Genomic DNA, 20806 nt, shown 5'->3' on the forward strand with positions numbered 1-20806 from the left:
AACAACAAAACTTCTCTCTTGTTCTTGTCCCTCAGCTTTCACGTTGAAGGTAAGTGAAGCGTACCCGCTTATCTGCAATATTCTCCGTTCATCCTGCTACTTGTGTCAACGTCATATTGCTGAGTCTATGAGATGATATTGTTCCAGTCCTCACCTGCGTCTCAGCCACCATGTTCTCATCAGGTTTCAGGTGGACAGTGAAGGCTTCTCTCATCTCTCTGACTCCATCATACAAGATCTCCACCTCGACGTAGTGCTCTGTGTCACCCTCCTTGAACTCAATGTCTGGGTTAAACAACAGCAACACGGCTCTAAGTTAGACAGGAAACATCTAAACACGGCAGATACCGAGTTACCTTATCAAGAGGATTATTTCCATAGGGTCAGGATCCTAATCAGATCACACTGTCAGGAAAAACACATGGCCTTATTGATGTGAGAGGTTGTGAGATGTTGATGTGTGAGATGTTGTAACATTTCTCACCTTCAGATACAGGATGGTAGTCCTCTCCGGAGGTGGCTGATCCGTCCTTGGTGTGGACGCGGACCACAGAGACCTTGGAGGTGTCTCCTACCCTCAGCACTGGGATCTTCACCATGGACACCTGGCCTGCCCCGCTAGGCTCACTCACACTGAACTTAGTCTCCCCAAACTTGATGATGGCCTCTGGGGATAACATGGATGGGAGTCAGACATGGACCAGTGTGAACTCAGCAATGTTACAAACAGACACACAGAGTAGAATGAGCTGAAGACACACACCCCAAAACAAATGAACAAGATGCAGACTAGCAGATTATGAACTTGAGAAAATAAGGGAAGTAATGCAATATGTATCTGGGACTATTATAGAGTGAGCAACTTCTATTTTCTACAGATGAAATGATTCCATCTATGAGTCAGTCAGTCTTACTGTCTGCCTCGTCCTTGATCTTGACCAGAGTCTCGTTCTGTTTCCCGATGGACGCTCCGAACGGAGACTCACTGCGGGGCGACCCCAACACCAGCCTCAGCTCCTCCTCCTCCTCATGCTCCGTGTCATCAACCAAGGACAGAACACACGGCTTCTCCACCTCCCCTGGAAAGAGAGGGAAGGGATAGAGAGATGGAGATGGGAGGAAAAAGAGAGAGATTGAGATCAAGAGAGATTAGCAAAAAGGAGTAACCAGTTGTTGAAAAAAACGATACCCTTTTGGCCTACGAGGTGTTCCTTGTGTCGGTGTGTTAGCAGTTTTTTTTTACAGTGTTTTACAGAATAGTTTTCAGTGTTACCTGTTTTTTTTTACAGTGTATTACAGAATAGTTTTCAGTGTTACCTGTTTTTTTACAGTGTTTTACAGAATAGTTTTCAGTGTTACCAGTTTTTTTATAGTGTTTTACAGAATAGTTTTCAGTGTTACCTGTTTTTTTACAGTGTTTTACAGAATAGTTTTCAGTGTTACCTGTTTTTTTACAGTGTATTACAGAATAGTTTTCAGTGTTACCTGTTTTTTTACAGTGTTTTACAGAATAGTTTTCAGTGTTACCAGTTTTTTTACAGTGTATTACAGAATAGTTTTCAGTGTTACCAGTTTTTTTACAGTGTATTACAGAATAGTTTTCAGTGTTACCAGTTTTTTTACAGTGTATTACAGAATAGTTTTCAGTGTTACCTGTTTTTTTTAAAGTGTATTACAGAATAGTTTTCAGTGTTACCTGTTTTTTTTTACAGTGTATTACAGAATAGTTTTCAGTGTTACCTGTTTTATTTACAGTGTTTTACAGAATAGTTTTCAGTGATACCTGTTTTTTTTACAGTGTATTACAGAATAGTTTTCAGTGTTACCTGTTTTTTTACAGTGTTTTACAGAATAGTTTTCAGTGTTACCTGTTTTATTTACAGTGTATTACAGAATAGTTTTCAGTGTTACCTGTTTTTTTTACAGTGTTTTACAGAATAGTTTTCAGTGTTACCTGTTTTATTTACAGTGTTTTACAGAATAGTTTTCAGTGTTACCTGTTTTATTTACAGTGTATTACAGAATAGTTTTCAGTGTTACCTGTTTTTTTACAGTGTTTTACAGAATAGTTTTCAGTGTTACCTGGTAGGAAGGTGATGATGGAAGCGTCTGTGTTGGGTCGTTCGTTGAAGTCCATCATGACCTGAGCGGTGCCCTGTCTGGTGTAACAGCGGACCGTTGACCTGTAACTGATGTCTCCACTACGATACACCACGACTGAGATCTGACCTGAGTTCTCATGCCCCATGTACATGGCATCATGGAACTGCACCTTGGGCACTGTTAGAGGACAATCACATCAACAAATCATCTACATTAGATCAAGCGCATAGAGAAACAGTGTTAATCATAACCATGACAGAATGCTCATAACTGTCTACAGCTGATCTTATAATGCACTACTATGCCTTTAAAAAGGCTTTATAAATGCATTTATATGGACACTTACAGTAACGTGATACCAAAGTTTTAATTGGCAGCATTGTTCAATCATCTTTACTGGTGTTGGTATGTCTCGGAGATGCCCTGTTTTGTCAGAGCAAGGTATGATATGTTTCTAAACTTTTAGTGCCCGTTTTAATCTATATTTATAGTTCATTGATAATTAGATGCATTCTGACAAATCAGATACGTGGTGACTAAATCAGCTAGGTTCACTCACAGTCAGATACGTTGTGACTAAATCAGCTAGGTTCACTCACAGTCAGATACGTTGTGACTAAATCAGCTAGGTTCACTCACAGTCAGATACAATGTGACTAAATCAGCTAGGTTCACTCACAGTCAGATACGTGGTGACTAAATCAGCTAGGTTCACTCACAGTCAGATACGTTGTGACTAAATCAGCTAGGTTCACTCACAGTCAGATATGTTGTGACTAAATCAGCTAGGTTCACTCACAGTCAGATACGTGGTGACTAAATCAGCTAGGTTCACTCACAGTCAGATACGTGGTGACTAAATCAGCTAGGTTCACTCACAGTCAGATACGTGGTGACTAAATCAGCTAGGTTCACTCACAGTCAGATACGTGGTGACTAAATCAGCTAGGTTCACTCACAGTCAGATACGTTGTGACTAAATCAGCTAGGTTCACTCACAGTCAGATACATTGTGACTAAATCAGCTAGGTTCACTCACAGTCAGATACGTGGTGACTAAATCAGCTAGGTTCACTCACAGTCAGATACGTGGTGACTAAATCAGCTAGGTTCACTCACAGTCAGATACGTTGTGACTAAATCAGCTAGGTTCACTCACAGTCAGATACGTTGTGACTAAATCAGCTAGGTTCACTCACAGTCAGATATGTTGTGACTAAATCAGCTAGGTTCACTCACAGTCAGATACGTGGTGACTAAATCAGCTAGGTTCACTCACAGTCAGATACGTGGTGACTAAATCAGCTAGGTTCACTCACAGTCAGATACGTGGTGACTAAATCAGCTAGGTTCACTCACAGTCAGATACGTGGTGACTAAATCAGCTAGGTTCACTCACAGTCAGATACGTTGTGACTAAATCAGCTAGGTTCACTCACAGTCAGATACATTGTGACTAAATCAGCTAGGTTCACTCACAGTCAGATACGTGGTGACTAAATCAGCTAGGTTCACTCACAGTCAGATACGTGGTGACTAAATCAGCTAGGTTCACTCACAGTCAGATACGTTGTGACTAAATCAGCTAGGTTCACTCACAGTCAGATACGTTGTGACTAAATCAGCTAGGTCCACTCACAGTCAGATACGTTGTGACTAAATCAGCTAGGTTCACTCACAGTCAGATATGTTGTGACTAAATCAGCTAGGTTCACTCACAGTCAGATACGTGGTGACTAAATCAGCTAGGTTCACTCACAGTCAGATACATTGTGACTAAATCAGCTAGGTTCACTCACAGTCAGATAAGTGGTGACTAAATCAGCTAGGTTCACTCACAGTCAGATAAGTGGTGACTAAATCAGCTAGGTTCACTCACAGTCAGATACAATGTGACTAAATCAGCTAGGTTCACTCACAGTCAGATACGTGGTGACTAAATCAGCTAGGTTCACTCACAATCAGATACGTGGTGACTAAATCAGCTAGGTTCACTCACAGTCAGATACAATGTGACTAAATCAGCTAGGTTCACTCACAGTCAGATACGTGGTGACTAAATCAGCTAGGTTCACTCACAGTCAGATACGTTGTGACTAAATCAGCTAGGTTCACTCACAGTCAGATACGTGGTGACTAAATCAGCTAGGTTCACTCACAGTCAGATACGTTGTGACTAAATCAGCTAGGTTCACTCACAGTCAGATACGTTGTGACTAAATCAGCTAGGTTCACTCACAGTCAGATACGTTGTGACTAAATCAGCTAGGTTCACTCACAGTCAGATACGTTGTGACTAAATCAGCTAGGTTCACTCACAGTCAGATATGTTGTGACTAAATCAGCTAGGTTCACTCACAGTCAGATACGTGGTGACTAAATCAGCTAGGTTCACTCACAGTCAGATACGTGGTGACTAAATCAGCTAGGTTCACTCACAGTCAGATACGTGGTGACTAAATCAGCTAGGTTCACTCACAGTCAGATACGTGGTGACTAAATCAGCTAGGTTCACTCACAGTCAGATACGTTGTGACTAAATCAGCTAGGTTCACTCACAGTCAGATACATTGTGACTAAATCAGCTAGGTTCACTCACAGTCAGATACGTGGTGACTAAATCAGCTAGGTTCACTCACAGTCAGATACGTGGTGACTAAATCAGCTAGGTTCACTCACAATCAGATACGTGGTGACTAAATCAGCTAGGTTCACTCACAGTCAGATACGTTGTGACTAAATCAGCTAGGTCCACTCACAGTCAGATACGTTGTGACTAAATCAGCTAGGTTCACTCACAGTCAGATATGTTGTGACTAAATCAGCTAGGTTCACTCACAGTCAGATACGTGGTGACTAAATCAGCTAGGTTCACTCACAGTCAGATACATTGTGACTAAATCAGCTAGGTTCACTCACAGTCAGATAAGTGGTGACTAAATCAGCTAGGTTCACTCACAGTCAGATACAATGTGACTAAATCAGCTAGGTTCACTCACAGTCAGATACGTGGTGACTAAATCAGCTAGGTTCACTCACAATCAGATACGTGGTGACTAAATCAGCTAGGTTCACTCACAGTCAGATACAATGTGACTAAATCAGCTAGGTTCACTCACAGTCAGATACGTGGTGACTAAATCAGCTAGGTTCACTCACAGTCAGATACGTTGTGACTAAATCAGCTAGGTTCACTCACAGTCAGATACGTGGTGACTAAATCAGCTAGGTTCACTCACAGTCAGATACGTTGTGACTAAATCAGCTAGGTTCACTCACAGTCAGATACGTTGTGACTAAATCAGCTAGGTTCACTCACAGTCAGATACGTTGTGACTAAATCAGCTAGGTTCACTCACAGTCAGATACGTTGTGACTAAATCAGCTAGGTTCACTCACAGTCAGATATGTTGTGACTAAATCAGCTAGGTTCACTCACAGTCAGATACGTGGTGACTAAATCAGCTAGGTTCACTCACAGTCAGATACGTGGTGACTAAATCAGCTAGGTTCACTCACAGTCAGATACGTGGTGACTAAATCAGCTAGGTTCACTCACAGTCAGATACGTGGTGACTAAATCAGCTAGGTTCACTCACAGTCAGATACGTTGTGACTAAATCAGCTAGGTTCACTCACAGTCAGATACATTGTGACTAAATCAGCTAGGTTCACTCACAGTCAGATACGTGGTGACTAAATCAGCTAGGTTCACTCACAGTCAGATACGTGGTGACTAAATCAGCTAGGTTCACTCACAATCAGATACGTGGTGACTAAATCAGCTAGGTTCACTCACAGTCAGATACGTTGTGACTCGAACAGTGTCCCAAATGGCACCCTTTTCCCCATATAGTGCACTCATTTTGTTAAAAGTAGTGCACTACATAGGGAATAAGGTGGCATTTGGAATAAGGTGGCATTTGGGACACAGTATATCAGCACGATTCACTCACGGTCAGAGACGGAGTCGTTGATGAGGATGGTGGCCTTCCCAGGTTCTCCCATGATGCCGTTCATGGGCATGCGGAGGATCAGCTCGAATGTCTCGGTCCCCTCCAGCACCGGCTGACCCAGGTCATCCAGGATGGTAACCCTGAACGTCTGCTGGCTGACCCCCGGGGCAAAGTCCAGGTTCCTGCTGATACCGACGTAGTCCACACCGGCTAGAGGAGAGGAGAAACAGTCAATACCCACTAGAGGAGAGAGAGGGACTGAGCACTCCTACTCTGAGACTTGATACATATGGCCCTAGATCTCCTATGACTATATAATTCACACATCAGTAGAGGTGAGTTAGATGAAAGGAAATACCACAACATGTTGATCAACATGTTGCTTCCTCTCAACAGTACATAGCAGTGAGGGAGCACTAAGAATCTGTGTGAGGATTAAGACTGCAGTAGCGTGAGACATCTGATATCTCCCTAGGTCACCAGGAGGGTGTAAACATGTTCTTCATCCACTCAGAGCTATGAAGAGGCAGGGTGTTGATGGCATGGCCTTTACCCCCCTGACTGCTTCCAACCCTACAGTAGCTATGGACGTCTGACCCACAGACCCAACTATGTGTTTCTGAACCAGCTTTGTGTGTTCCTCTGCTTGGAACTGCATTATAAACCAGTTCCAAGCTGAGACTGCTTCTCAACAGATTAGATTAGTCTCAATAATATTTTGCTGAGGGCTGGAGGTGAGATCATTAAGAAGTGGGAAAGAGAGACCGTGGGGAGGGAGAGAGAAAGGGAGGAGTGAGGGAGGAGGGGAGTAGAGAGAGGAGTGGGGGGTTAGGAGGAGTGAGAAAGAGAGAGACAAAGAGAAAGAGAGGAAGATGAGGAGTGCTCGGGGCAGGAGATAAGAGGAAGGCTGCAGGCAGGTTTTAGTTTCAGGAGATATATGGATACTCTCTTTATCCAGACTTATACACCAGTGTGTGAGGGATTCAGTCTACATTCCTCTGTCTTTACTCAATCCCAACTCTGTCCCTCCCAACTCTGTCCCTCCCAACTCTGTCCCTCCCAACCCTGTCCCTCCCAACTCTGTCCCTCCCAACCCTGTCCCTCCCAACCCTGTCCCTCCCATCCTTGTCCCTCCCATCCTTGTCCCTCCCAACCCTGTCCCTCCCAACCCTGTCCCTCCCATCCTTGTCCCTCCCATCCTTGTCCCTCCCATCCTTGTCCCTCCCATCCTTGTCCCTCCCATCCTTGTCCCTCCCATCCTTGTCCCTCCCATCCTTGTCCCTCCCATCCTTGTCCCTCCCAACCCTGTCCCTCCCAACCCTGTCCCTCCCATCCTTGTCCCTCCCATCCTTGTCCCTCCCAACCCTGTCCCTCCCAACCCTGTCCCTCCCAACCCTGTCCCTCCCATCCTTGTCCCTCCCATCCTTGTCCCTCCCATCCTTGTCCCTCCCATCCTTGTCCCTCCCATCCTTGTCCCTCCCATCCTTGTCCCTCCCAACCCTGTCCCTCCCATCCTTGTCCCTCCCAACCCTGTCCCTCCCAACCCTGTCCCTCCCAACCCTGTCCCTCCCATCCTTGTCCCTCCCATCCTTGTCCCTCCCAACCCTGTCCCTCCCATCCTTGTCCCTCCCGACTCTGTCCCTCCCAACCCTGTACCTCCCTACACTGTCCCTCCCATCCTTGTCCCTCCCATCCTTGTCCCTCCCAACCCTGTCCCTCCCAACCCTGTCCCTCCCATCCTTGTCCCTCCCATCCTTGTCCCTCCCAACCCTGTCCCTCCCATCCTTGTCCCTCCCATCCTTGTCCCTCCCAACCCTGTCCCTCCCATCCTTGTCCCTCCCAACTCTGTCCCTCCCAACCCTGTCCCTCCCAACCCTGTCCCTCCCATCCTTGTCCCTCCCAACTCTGTCCCTCCCAACCCTGTCCCTCCCAACCCTGTCCCTCCCATCCTTGTCCCTCCCAACCCTGTCCCTCCCATCCTTGTCCCTCCCAACCCTGTCCCTCCCATCCTTGTCCCTCCCATCCTTGTCCCTCCCAACCCTGTCCCTCCCAACCCTGTCCCTCCCAACCCTGTCCCTCCCAACCCTGTCCCTCCCATCCTTGTCCCTCCCATCCTTGTCCCTCCCAACCCTGTCCCTCCCAACCCTGAAGGCCTACCCTCATCTGCACCTTCCAACAGCTACCAGACTGGGGTTAAGTACCAAATGGTACCCTATCTGCTATGGGTCCTGGTCAATAGCTGGGGCTGAGCAGAGCACTGTTTACATTCCAGAGGCCATATAACATCCCAACACATCCAGCCTGCGTTGCTCTGGGTGTTCTCTCTGCTTCCACACCACCAGAGTGACAGACAGACAAACCCTGAGGAGGACTAAAGCATATTGTTCCACCGGGTTAACCTTTCCCTGAGCTCTATATGGCTCTTTAAATACAGCGCTAAAGCCAGTGTGCTGTAACACAAAGACAGTGTATTGTAGTACAGTCCCCTGTGTGAGAGCAGTGTGTTGTATTGTAGGGACAGGAACACCAACCTTCAGCAGACAGTGTGCTGTCATAGACATACAGTGTGTTGTGTTGTGTTGTATAGTGTTGTGTTGTGTTGTATCTACCTTCAGCAGAGACAGGGTCTGTTTTCCTGGAGCGTACAGTGACCGTGGCTGTTTTAGAGAGGTCAGTGCCTGTCCTATACACCTTGACCTCCACATAACCATCACTCTCATCCACATGGTAGTCTGTGCCTCCGAAGTAGAATACTGGAGCTGTGGAAGAGAGGAAACACAGATAATATACATCAGGATCATGTTTCAGTCAGTTTCACAGCTGGATACCGTCTGATGTAATTATTGAGTTGAATTTGTAATAACCCACTTTCAACTACAATTGCTTCTGAGGACAGAACTAAATGACTGCACATTGAGCCACTAGCTGGCACTCAACACAACACAACACTAGTAATTTGTAGCCCTTAAAGCACCTGACTTACAGTATAGTACATTTGAGTGGATGTTAATCTGTAAGATGTACAGAATGTAAATGTAAAGACTAGAAGCCTGAAAACATCACTCTATTTCTGTGTCTGATTGAAAGCTCTATTTCTGTGTCTGATTGAAAGGAGCCGGTGCAGTGTAGTCAACTCTGGTAGAGGAGTGTGTTTGTGTTTGTGTGTGCGAATGTAGAGGAGTTGGAGGAGTTCAGGCCTGCCTGTCTGCAATTAGTACTTTCCTGAGCCCAGATTCCTCTAGAGTCAATCTCCCCCACACTGTTCTGTTCCTCTCACACTCTCTCACTTTCTCTCACTTTCTCTCTCTCTCTCTCTCTCTATCTTTATCACTATCTCTCTCTCTCTCTCTCTCTCTCTCTCTCTCTCTCTCTCTCTCTCTCTCTCTCTCTCTCTCTCTCTCTCTCTCTCTCTCTCTCTCTCTATCCCTCTCTCTATCTATCTATCTATATCCCTCTCTCTCTCTCTCTATCCCTCTCTCTATCTATCTATCTATATCCCTCTCTCCCTCTCTTTATCCCTCTCTCTCTCTCTTTATCCCTCTCTCCCTCTCGGGACTTCGCGTGCTGTGAATAGGGCTGGTTCTTGGGAAGTTGCTGTCAACTAACATCACAGCTGACTCAAACAACCAGAAACACAGGGAGGGTGTTGATTGAGCGTAACGGCCCTCACAGTAAGATTAGGACCCTGGGCTCATTTACTGTACGTTCTGGGAAAATAAACAACTTTGAGGTAAACTGGAGTGGCAGTTGTTGGCTCTGAATTATATGAATTATATGAATTATATGAATTATATGAGCGCTTTACTCATTTTTTTGTGTGAAAATGGACCAAACCAACCCTTCTCTCCAGACTACTGAACAGTAGAAGCCTGGTCCTTCACAGAGGAACTGGATATAGGCTCAGTCCCAAATGGAACCATATTCCCTATACAGAACACTACGCAGGGAATAGGATGTCATTTCAGACACAGCCATGGTGAATACATTAATGAATTTAATGGTGGTGATATCGCCACAGGCATAAACCCTGTTTCCATGACGATGAGGATCACACCTCTAGGCTGGTCTGGTGTTTCTCATCTCAAAGTGACACAGATAAATGGGAAGATAGGAGAGGAGGAAAGTGGAGAGAAGGAGGAGAAGAGGCTAATACTGGATGAAAAATACTTCTGCATAGAACTAATGTGTCCATCTGATAAAACAGTACTGTAGTAACTCAGCCAAATACTCATTTGATCTGATGCATTCATTTCATCTAAATAAACACTGTAAAAGGAAATTATACATGAACAGCTTTTCAAAGCATGTTAAATAAGAGAGATATCTGTTACTGTACACTCTGTTCAAGCAAAACACCTGATATCTATTTTTATCAGACAGGCTGATATCTATGTTTAATAGACGGGCTAATACAGGTGTAAAGACGGAAATTATATCCCTTCTAACACCTTACTAAGTCACACATAATCCTTGACTCAAAGAATACCATAACACTTTTCAACAATTTAAACAGGGTTGGATATCATCATCTCACAGTATTAGCCAGTCAGACAAGCTGCAGAGGGAAAACTGTTGCTTTAGACAAAGCCTGAGGATTGGTGGTTGAAGGAATTGTTGTCAGGTATGAAAGTGCCTTGAATTGGTAATAGGCTTACAGGGTGCACAAACAGGACAACTACACCTGTCCTCCTTTATCTAGGTCCAGAACAAACCTAGAGTGTGTGGAGAACAAACCAAGAAACAGTATGTGTTACAAATGGCACCCTATCCCTTATATAGTGCACTACTTTTGAACAGAGCCCTGTCCAGAAGGCGTGCACTATGTAGGGAATAGGGTCCCATTTGGGATGCAGAAAGTGTGCGACAAGATCAAACCTAGACAAAGAGTGTAGGAAGTCAGGGTTTATGCAGCTGCCAGTGTCTTTCTCTACAGACAAATCAAACAGGGCAGGCTTTAGACTGGCTCAGCTCCATCTCTGCGCTAGTGCGGTAATCAGATCTGTGTGTGTGGGTTTGTGTGTGGAGTCCCAGACCTGCAGTTGTAGTAATCAGATAAGGTTGGTTTGTACAGCAGACAAACACCATCTTCAAAGAAGCACGGCCCATTAGGTGTAAGATAAACCCTGGCTCCTGGCCTGAGGGAGGACCCACCTAGACACAGCACCACCACACCCCAGGGCTTACCTTTCTCCTACCCAGACCCAGGCACACCTCTCTCTGTGTAGAGTTACCTGAGGTCAAGGCAGGTGGAGGTTTAAATAAGTAGCATCCTAAATGGGACACAAACAAGGCTCAAGCTGTAGCCAAAGACAGACTCCAGTGGTAGAAGATTGTTGCAGCCTTATTTCTCACCCAGGACAAAGAGGACTAAGTAAGTCATCCAAAATTACACATAGGGTGTCATTTTTGAAGTACTAAATCTGTTCCCACCAGACATTGAGGTGCCATTTATAATCTTGTGAAAACAAACCATTGTTTAATAGGAAGTATAATAATTTCCTTGAATTTTACAGAGTGAACTTTGTAGTGTAAAGTAACCTCTGAACATGAGATCAGAATACAAAGGACATGTTACAGTAAAGCATTGGTGTTAATGACTGTGATGACAAGTGGACACACACACACACACACACACACACACACACACACACACACACACACACACACACACACACACACACACACACACACACACACACACACACACACACACACACACACACACACACACACACACACACACACACACACACACACACACACACACACACACAATAGCTGGGACAATAAACCAAAAATTGTCAACATGGACCACACCGATCACTTATTGTAGGCATTTTGCTGATATCGTTCATTATGATAAGTAGCCTATACTAGAGAAATGTGAAGTTTGAAATGAAATAAGTGTGCTAATATGGGTGATTGTTAATGGGACAATTGATGCAAACAACCATCAAACTAAAGGATAATTTTTAAAAAACTGTTGTGCATATTTATGTTATTAATGTTTATCGTTATCGCATCATTTCAGGCAATTTATCGCAATGTGGATTTTTGTCCATATCGCCCAGCTTTAACAAACACGTGCACACACACACGCACATGCACGCACACACACACACACACACACATTCCTCCATCGACACCTCCTTAAAGGGACTGTTGAACTCCTCCAACTACACAAGCTGCTTGATCAGTGTTGAACTTTAGATGGCAGTCCCACAGCGCTGAATGCCTTATCTAACAGAGGCAGCATAGTTACTGCTACTCGGCCTTCTGTAGAACACTAATCCCAATTCTCTAATAGAACGCAGTGTAGCAGTAGCTGCATATCAAACATAAAGTCATCTAAAGTTATACTGGATAATTCAATGACCTACTATAACTACACCGAACAAAAATATGAACACAACATGCAACAATTTCAAAGTTTTTACAGAGTTACAGTTCATAAAAGGAAATCAGTCAATTTAAATAAAATATAGGTCCTAATCTATATATTTCACATGACTGGGAATACAGATATACATCTGTTGGTCACAGATAGCTGAAAGAAAAGGTAGGGGCGTGGATCAGATAACCTGTCACTATCTGGTGTGACCACCATTTTCCTCATGGAGCGCGACACATCTCCTTTGCATAGAGTTGATCATGCTGTTGATTGTGGAATGTTGTCCCACTCCTCTTCAATGGCTGTGAGAAGTTGCTGGATATTGGTTGGAACTGGAACACGCTGTCGTACACGTCGATCCAGAGCACCCCAAACATGGGCGGGTGACATGGGTGACATGTCTGCTGAGTATGCAGGCCATGGAAGAAATGGGACATTTTAAGCTTCAAGGAATTGTGTACAGATCCATGCGACATGGGGCTGTGCATTTTGATGCTGAAACATGAGGTGATGGTGGCGGATGAATGGCACAACAATGGGCCTCAGGATCTCGTCACGGTATCTCTGTGCATTCAAATTGCCATTGATAAAATGCAATTGTGTTCGTTGTCCGTAGCTTATTCCTGCTCATACCAATGTTTACATCAGCAAACCGCTCGCCCACACAACGCCATACACACTGTCTACCATCTGCCTGGTACAGTTGAAATCAAGATTCATCCGTGAAGAGCACACTTCTCCAGCGTGCCAGTGGCCATCGAAGGTGAGCATTTGCCCACTGAAGTCTGGTACGACGCCGAACTGCAGTCAGGTGTCCGGGTGGCTCGTCTCAGACGATCCCGCCGTTGAAGAAGCCCTGATGTGGAGGTCCTGAGCTGGCGTAGCTACAATTGGTCTGCGGTTGTAAGGCCGGTTGGACGTACTGCCAAATTCTCTATAACAACTTTGGAGGCGGCTTACGGTAGCGATTTTATTATTAAATTATCTGGCAACAGCTCTGGTGGACATTCCTGCAGTCAGGATGCCAATTGCACGCTCCCTCAAAACTTGATATATCTGTGGCATTGTGTTGTGTGACAAAACTGCACATTTTAGAGTGACCTTTTATTGTCCCCAGCACAAGGTGCACCTGTGTAATGATCATGCTGTTTAATCAGCTTCTTGATATGCCACACCTGTCAGGTGGATCGATTATCTTGGCAAAGGGGAAATGCTCACTAACAGGGATGTAAACTATTTGTGCACAACATTTGAGAGAAATAAGCTTTTTATGAGTATGGAACATTTCTGGGAGCTTTAATTTCACTTTACATGTTGAGTTTATATTTTTGTTCAGTATATATAGCTATATTATACTTGAAAGTAGTCAGATTTGTAGGCCCACTCTGTGAGTGCATCCCAAATGGCACCCTATTCCCTACATAGTGCACTACTTTTGACCAGAGACTAATGGGGTGTATATGGAATAGGGTGCCATTTGAGATGAATGTACAGACACACACACAGACATGAATGTACAGACACACACACAGACATGAATGTACAGACACACACACAGACATGAATGTACAGACACACAGATACAGACATGAATGTACAGACACACACACAGACGTGAATGTACAGACACACACACCAACGTGAATGTACAGACATACACACACAGACATGAACGTACAGACACACACACAGACATGAATGTACACACACACACACACAGACATGAATGTACACACACACACACAGACATGAATGTACACACACACACACACAGACATGACCGTACAGACACACACACAGACATGAATGTACAGACACACACACAGACATGAATGTACAGACACACACACAGACATGAATGTACAGACACACACACAGCCGTGAATGTACAGACACACACACAGACTTGAATGCAGGTTAAGAAGCACAGTGCCAAGGAGTTTTTCCTAGCCACCGTGCTTCTACACCTGCATTGCTTGCTGTTTGGGGTTTTAGGCTGGGTTTCTGTACAGCACTGTGATATATCAGCTGATGTAAGAAGGGCTATATAAATACATTTTATTTTATTTGATGAATGTACAGACACACACAGACATGAATGTACAGACACACACACAGACATGAATGTACAGACACACACAGACATGAATGTACAGACACACACATGGCCATGAATGTACAGACACACACAGACATGAATGTACAGACACACACACACAGACATGAATGTACAGACACACACAGACATGAATGTATAGACACACACAGACATGAATGTACAGACACACACATGGCCATGAATGTACAGACATACACACAGACATGAATGTACAGACACGCACACGGCCATGAATGCACAGACACACACACAGACATGAATGTACAGACACACACACAGACATGAATGTACAGACACACACACAGACATGAGTGTACAGACACACACACAGCTCTTCTACATGCACAGCCAGCTATCCCCATAACACTCGGTCTCCTTATACATCCAGGGAAGTACCACGTCCACATGCATATATTTACAGTATGCAGTACGCCTGCCTGCCAGCCTGTCTGCCTTCCAGCCTGCCTGACAGGACTTGTCCTTTCACGCACAGGTAATTGCTGTTTGATAGAGACTCAATCGCCCGTGCATGCCACGCATCCGGACGCACCGGGGGGAAGGAGAGGTGTGGTATGGAGCCACCGGGGCGGGGAGTGGGACAGTAAAACATGAGAATGCTTGTAGAGCAGAATTACAGTCTTGTATTTATGCAGTGGTGTCACTGGTCTGTAAATCTCAGGAATACTCTAAGGTCTGTAAGGTATGATTATGGTTCTGGTGAGAGTGGGACATGGGGCGGGTCTGGGTCCTGGACGAGGATGAGAAGTTGGCTGACCCTAAACCCTGTTATTACATCCCTACCGCCCCATCTGGATTCACCAGGATTCCAGGTCACACCACAGATGTGCGGCAGCATTTTAGGGAGAGTGTGTTAACTGTAGTGTTAACTGTAGTGTTACAATTACACCTACAGGGCTAGACTGCATGTTCAGCAAGCTCTACACTAGGTCAGAGTATCATTTCTGTATTCCAATAAAACCTGTCGCCCGTCTGTTAAACACATGATCCTAGTAAATCATGATTATAATCAGGCATGGAAAGGCAGCTCCTGTCCTCGGGGGCCTGAGTATCTGCAGGAGACTTTTGTTCTGTTTCAGAGCAGCGTTTTAAACCTGGGGCAACTCCATGAGCGATCATACTTCTGGCGATAAAAAGTGAAAAGCAGCAGACTCCAAGTACCAGAGTTGCCCTTCACTGATTGAGATCATAAACAGTTTACAATCGGTACCTATAATACAGTTTTAGTTGGGTTGTATCTCTGGTTGTGTTTGGATAGAAATACTAATTCCATGCTCTGCCTGTATTGCCTGAGTATCTGTGTCATGTGTGGAGGAAAGGAAGCAGGATTACATGCTTATAATCCCTGGTACTGTATAGTACACTACTTTTGACCAGGGTCCATAGGGAATAGGGTATCATTTGGAATGTACCCATGGTCTGGGAGAACAGTAATATATATTGATTTATTTCTTAACTCTGATATGACAGCTATTCTTTTCATTGTGAATTAACTGTGTATTAATGTTTAGATAGCAGGTCAAGGATGGTTGAGAGGCCGGTACGACGGTAAACAGGGAAGACAGATTTCCTATATACACCTTGAGATGAGATTAGCTAACTGGGTTTTCTGCGGACGTGAAGGGTTCTCAGAGGAACTGAGTTGAAGGGTCAACAGTTTAAGATGGTGACAGGCACAAGGCATGTCCTGCCTGTCACTGTGTACCTACTGAATAGTCTAAATTGTATCTAGCATCATAGAAGGTGGCACGGCACTGATATGCAGCTGTGAACTCACACTACTAGCCTTGTTCCACATCTACATGTGGTTTAGCTAACTGTACTGACAATCATCACCATGCTATATATACTATATCGCCCTATGGTCACAGTTTGAGAGAGTGGGCTGTAATCTGTGACTGACAGGCAGTGTCCTGGCCATGCTGGTACAACAACCACTGTGTCAGTTTAATACAATCACACTACAGACTGGAACAGAAACTTGTTCTAGAAAGTAAAAAATATAAAATAGATCATTCCAAATGTATGTAAATGAAGTTCCTCTTTGCATGAACTTAAGTTGTGGCATGTTTTTTGTCTTGGTATAGGACACTGTCAATGTTCTAGTTAATTAACAACCAAAACAACAAGAGACAAGCCTTAATACTTCCCCAGTCCTGAGATTAGTTTACCTCAGACAAAGAGGCTCCCCATGCTAACAACAGTCACAGTCTCTCCTCTAAATGTTCCTTCAGTACTTATCTATCCGACATCATCGTGTTCTCAGAGCCGTGGCCCGGGGCCTCAACAAGGCGTCTGACTGACAACCAGGATCCTTTCCCTCCTGCATATCAGTTGGTCGGATGGAGTGTTCATGTATAGAATGACACACCCACACACACACACACACACACACACACACACACACACACACACACACACACACACACACACACACACACACACACACACACACACACACACACACACACACACACACACACACACACACACACACACACACACACACACACACACACACACACACACCATAGAAGGGGTAGGTAGGGCAGGGGGAAATACATACTTTGTGGTAACTTGCTTTGTGTACAAACTTATTGTTATCTTAGAACAGGATCCTGATTCTGTCTGCATGGTGTCAAGAATCAGATGAAGACAAAGGGTCAGAGAAGAAACCATAGCCTGAAGCTACTGTCTGACAAGCTGCCTAACCCCCTCACTAGTGACGTCAGGAGCTGTAACCTGATCAACACAGAGGACATGAGGTAAAACAGTGTGGCGGCACCTCCCAAGAGCAACCTGGATCAGGTGTTGAGGGGGTTTAAGGTGCCAGGTTATGATGAGATGGAAGGATGGAGAGAGAGAGATGGAAAGACAGTCGTGGAGAGACAGGGCTGATGTCAGCCTATAGATAAACTTGTCAAGAAGGAGGTGATAATGGAATGGACTGAGCTCTGTTACATAAACTAAGGAGGAGAGGGAGGAGAGGTAGAAAGGCCTGTCTGTTGAAGGAAAAGAGCAGTACTGTAGATTGATTACCTGTCAGATCGTACCTACAGTAGGGAATAAGGTGTGATTTGGGATGCACCCCAGATCATTGCTAAGGCATGTGTTAGAGTGTATGTTAGAGTGTGAGTGAGAGTGTGAGAGTCTTATGTTCATACTGACCGTGACAATTCTGTGTGTTGTCTAGAAACCAGCTCCCCACTACTACAACACTTCCTACTGAAAGGAACCCTGTTTCATTGGGAGAAACACTGTGAAACTGTGACATTCTGAACAGGATTAGAGGTGAGTTACATTCCATGGCTGTTATACAGGGGTACAGACTATTATAGGGTTGTTATATACGGGTACAGACTCATATAGTGTTGTTATAGAGGGGTACAGACTATTTTAGAGGTGTTATACAGGGGTACAGTCTATTATAGGGTTATTATTCAGGGGTACAGACTATTATAGGGTTATTATACAGGGGCGCAGACTATTATAGGGTTGTTATACAGGGGTACAGACTATTATAGGGTTGTTATACAGGGGTACAGACTATTATAGGGTTGTTATACAGGGTATAGACTATTATAGGGTTGTTATACAGGGGTACAGACTATTATAGGGGCATTGTAAAGGGGTACAGACTATTATAGGGTTGTTATACAGGGGTACAGACTATTATAGGGTTATTATACAGGGGTACAGACTATTATAGGGGCATTGTAAAGGGGTACAGACTATTATAGGGTTGTTATACAGGGGTACAGACTATTATAGGGTTGTTATACAGGGGTACATACTATTATAGGGGCATTATACAGGGGTACAGACTTTTATAGGGGTGTTATACAGGGGTACACACTATTATAGGGGCATTATACAGGGGTAGAGACTATTATAGGGGTGTTATACAGGGGTACAGACTATTATAGGGTTGTTATACAGGGGTACAGACTACTAAAGGGGTGTTACACAGGGATACAGACTATTATAGGGTTGTTATACAGGTGGACAGACTATTATAGGGGTGTTATACTGGGGTACAGACTACTATAGGGCTGTTATACAGGGGTACAGACTATTACAGGGTTATTATTCAGGGGTACTGACTATTATAGGGTTGTTATACAGGAGTACAGACTATTATAGGGTTGTTATTCAGGGGCACAGACTATTATAGGGTTATTATACAGGGGTACAGACTATTATAGGGGTGTTATATAGGGGTACAGACTATTATAGGGTTATTATACAGGGGTACAGACTATTATAGGGTTATTATACAGGGGCACAGACTATTATAGGGTTATTATACAGGGGTACAGACTATTATAGGGTTATTATACAGGGGTACAGACTATTATAGGGGTGTTATATAGGAGTTGTTATACAGGGGTACAGACTATTATAGGGTTATTATACAGGGGTACAGACTATTATAGGGTTGTTATTCAGGGGTACAGACTATTATAGGGTTGTTATACAGGGGTACAGACTATTATAGGGTTATTATTCAGGGGTACAGACTATTACAGGGTTATTATTCAGGGGTACTGACTATTATAGGGTTGTTATACAGGGGTACAGACTATTATAGGGTTGTTATACAGGGCTACAGACTCGTATAGGGTTGTTATACAGGGCTACAGACTCGTATAGGGTTGTTATTCAGGGGTACAGACTATTATAGGGTTGTTATTCAGGGGCACAGACTATTATAGGGGTGTTGTATAGGGGTACAGACTATTATAGGTTTGTTATACAGGGGTACAGACTATTATAGGGTTATTATTCAGGGGTACAGGCTATTATAGAGGTGTTATACTGGGGTACAGACTATTTTAGGGTTGTTATACAGGGGTACAGACTATTATAGGGTTGTTATACAGGGGTGTTATTTTTTATAAATGTTTTATTTAACCTTCATTTAACTAGGCAAGTCAGTTGAGAACAAATTCTTATTTACAATGACGGCCTACCGGGGAACTGTCACGACTTCTACCGAAGTCGAAGCCTCTCCTTGTTCGGGCGGTGCTCGGCGGTCGACGTTACCGGTCTTCTAGCCATCATTGATCCATTTTTCATTTTCCATTTGGTTTTGTCTTGTCTTCCTACACACCTGGTTTCAATCCCACTCATTACCTGTTGTACTTCCCTGCCACCTATACACACGACTCTGACAGAATCTCTGACCCAAAATGAAGTCAGCAGGAGAAGGTACCCCTGCCATGGAGGTCGAGGAGAGCGTGATGGAACATACGGTGATGATTTACAATCTGAGCGCCGCCATGGCTCGCGTTGTCCAGAATATGGACCGCTGGGAGACACAGGGAGTTTTTCCAGCGCCTCCACCAGCACAACCGGGGTCTCCCCTGAGCGTCTTTTTCCCGCCGGAACCCAGCAGGATCCATTTATCCCTGCCACAGGGGTACGACGGAGATACTGCCGGCTGCCAGGGTTTCCTCCTCAAACTAAGCTTATATCTGGCCACGGTCCACCCAGCTCCATCAGACCGTGAGAAGAGTTACGCCCTCATCTCGTGCCTCACCCGGAAAGCCCTGGAGTGGGCCAGCGCTGTGTGTGGAGAAGAGGATGCGGCGTTGGACCATTTTGAGGAGTTCACCCGCCATTTCCGGACAGTATTCGACCACCCACCCGAAGGCAGAGCAGCGGGTGAGCGCCTCTACCATCTGAGGCAGAAGACGAGGAGCGCACAGGAGTTTGCTCGGGAGTTTAGGACCCTGGCTGCCGGCACTGGATGGAGCGACAGGGCCCTGATCGACCATTACCACTGTAGTCTACGCGAGGACGTCCGTCGGGAGCTGGCCTGCAGAGACACCACCCTGGACAACATGCTGGCTACTCGTGGACGTCTAGATCGGGGTCTGGTTGTTCCATCCTCCCGCACCCTCTCTCCTGTACCCATGGAGTTGGGAGGGATGGTGCGCAGGGAGAATGGAGGGGGTTCCCGCTCGTGCACCATATGTGGTCGCAGAGGTCACACTGCTGGTCGGTGATGGGTTGGTTCCTCTGGGAATCGAGGCAGCAGGCAGGGCACTCTGCATCACCCCAGATGAGTAGGCACCATTCTCATCCAGAGCCCTCTGTTGCACATATGTTTGTCTATGTCACTTATCCTGAATTTTCCCCGCGTTCCAAGCATAAGGCGCTAGTAGATTCAGGCGCGGCTGGGAATTTCATTAATAAAGGTTTAGCTCATAGTTT

General features: G+C 44.9%; 1 protein-coding gene across 1 annotated transcript in view; it reads right to left on the minus strand.

Annotated features, from left to right (window-relative positions):
- Positions 1–20806, minus strand: part of LOC129822231 (FRAS1-related extracellular matrix protein 2-like) — a 125559-nt gene that overhangs the window by 20619 nt on the left and 84134 nt on the right. Inside the window, exons 9-14 of the mRNA XM_055880329.1 lie at positions 8669–8818; positions 6060–6269; positions 2083–2280; positions 915–1079; positions 485–667; positions 155–285 (exon numbers count right to left, since the gene is read on the minus strand). Of these exons, the coding sequence (XP_055736304.1) occupies positions 155–285; positions 485–667; positions 915–1079; positions 2083–2280; positions 6060–6269; positions 8669–8818 (1037 nt within the window). The remainder of the gene's footprint in view (positions 1–154; positions 286–484; positions 668–914; positions 1080–2082; positions 2281–6059; positions 6270–8668; positions 8819–20806) is intronic.

This window comes from Salvelinus fontinalis, chromosome 24 (assembly GCF_029448725.1).
Source record: "Salvelinus fontinalis isolate EN_2023a chromosome 24, ASM2944872v1, whole genome shotgun sequence".
NCBI classification, from domain to species: Eukaryota; Metazoa; Chordata; class Actinopteri; order Salmoniformes; family Salmonidae; genus Salvelinus; species Salvelinus fontinalis.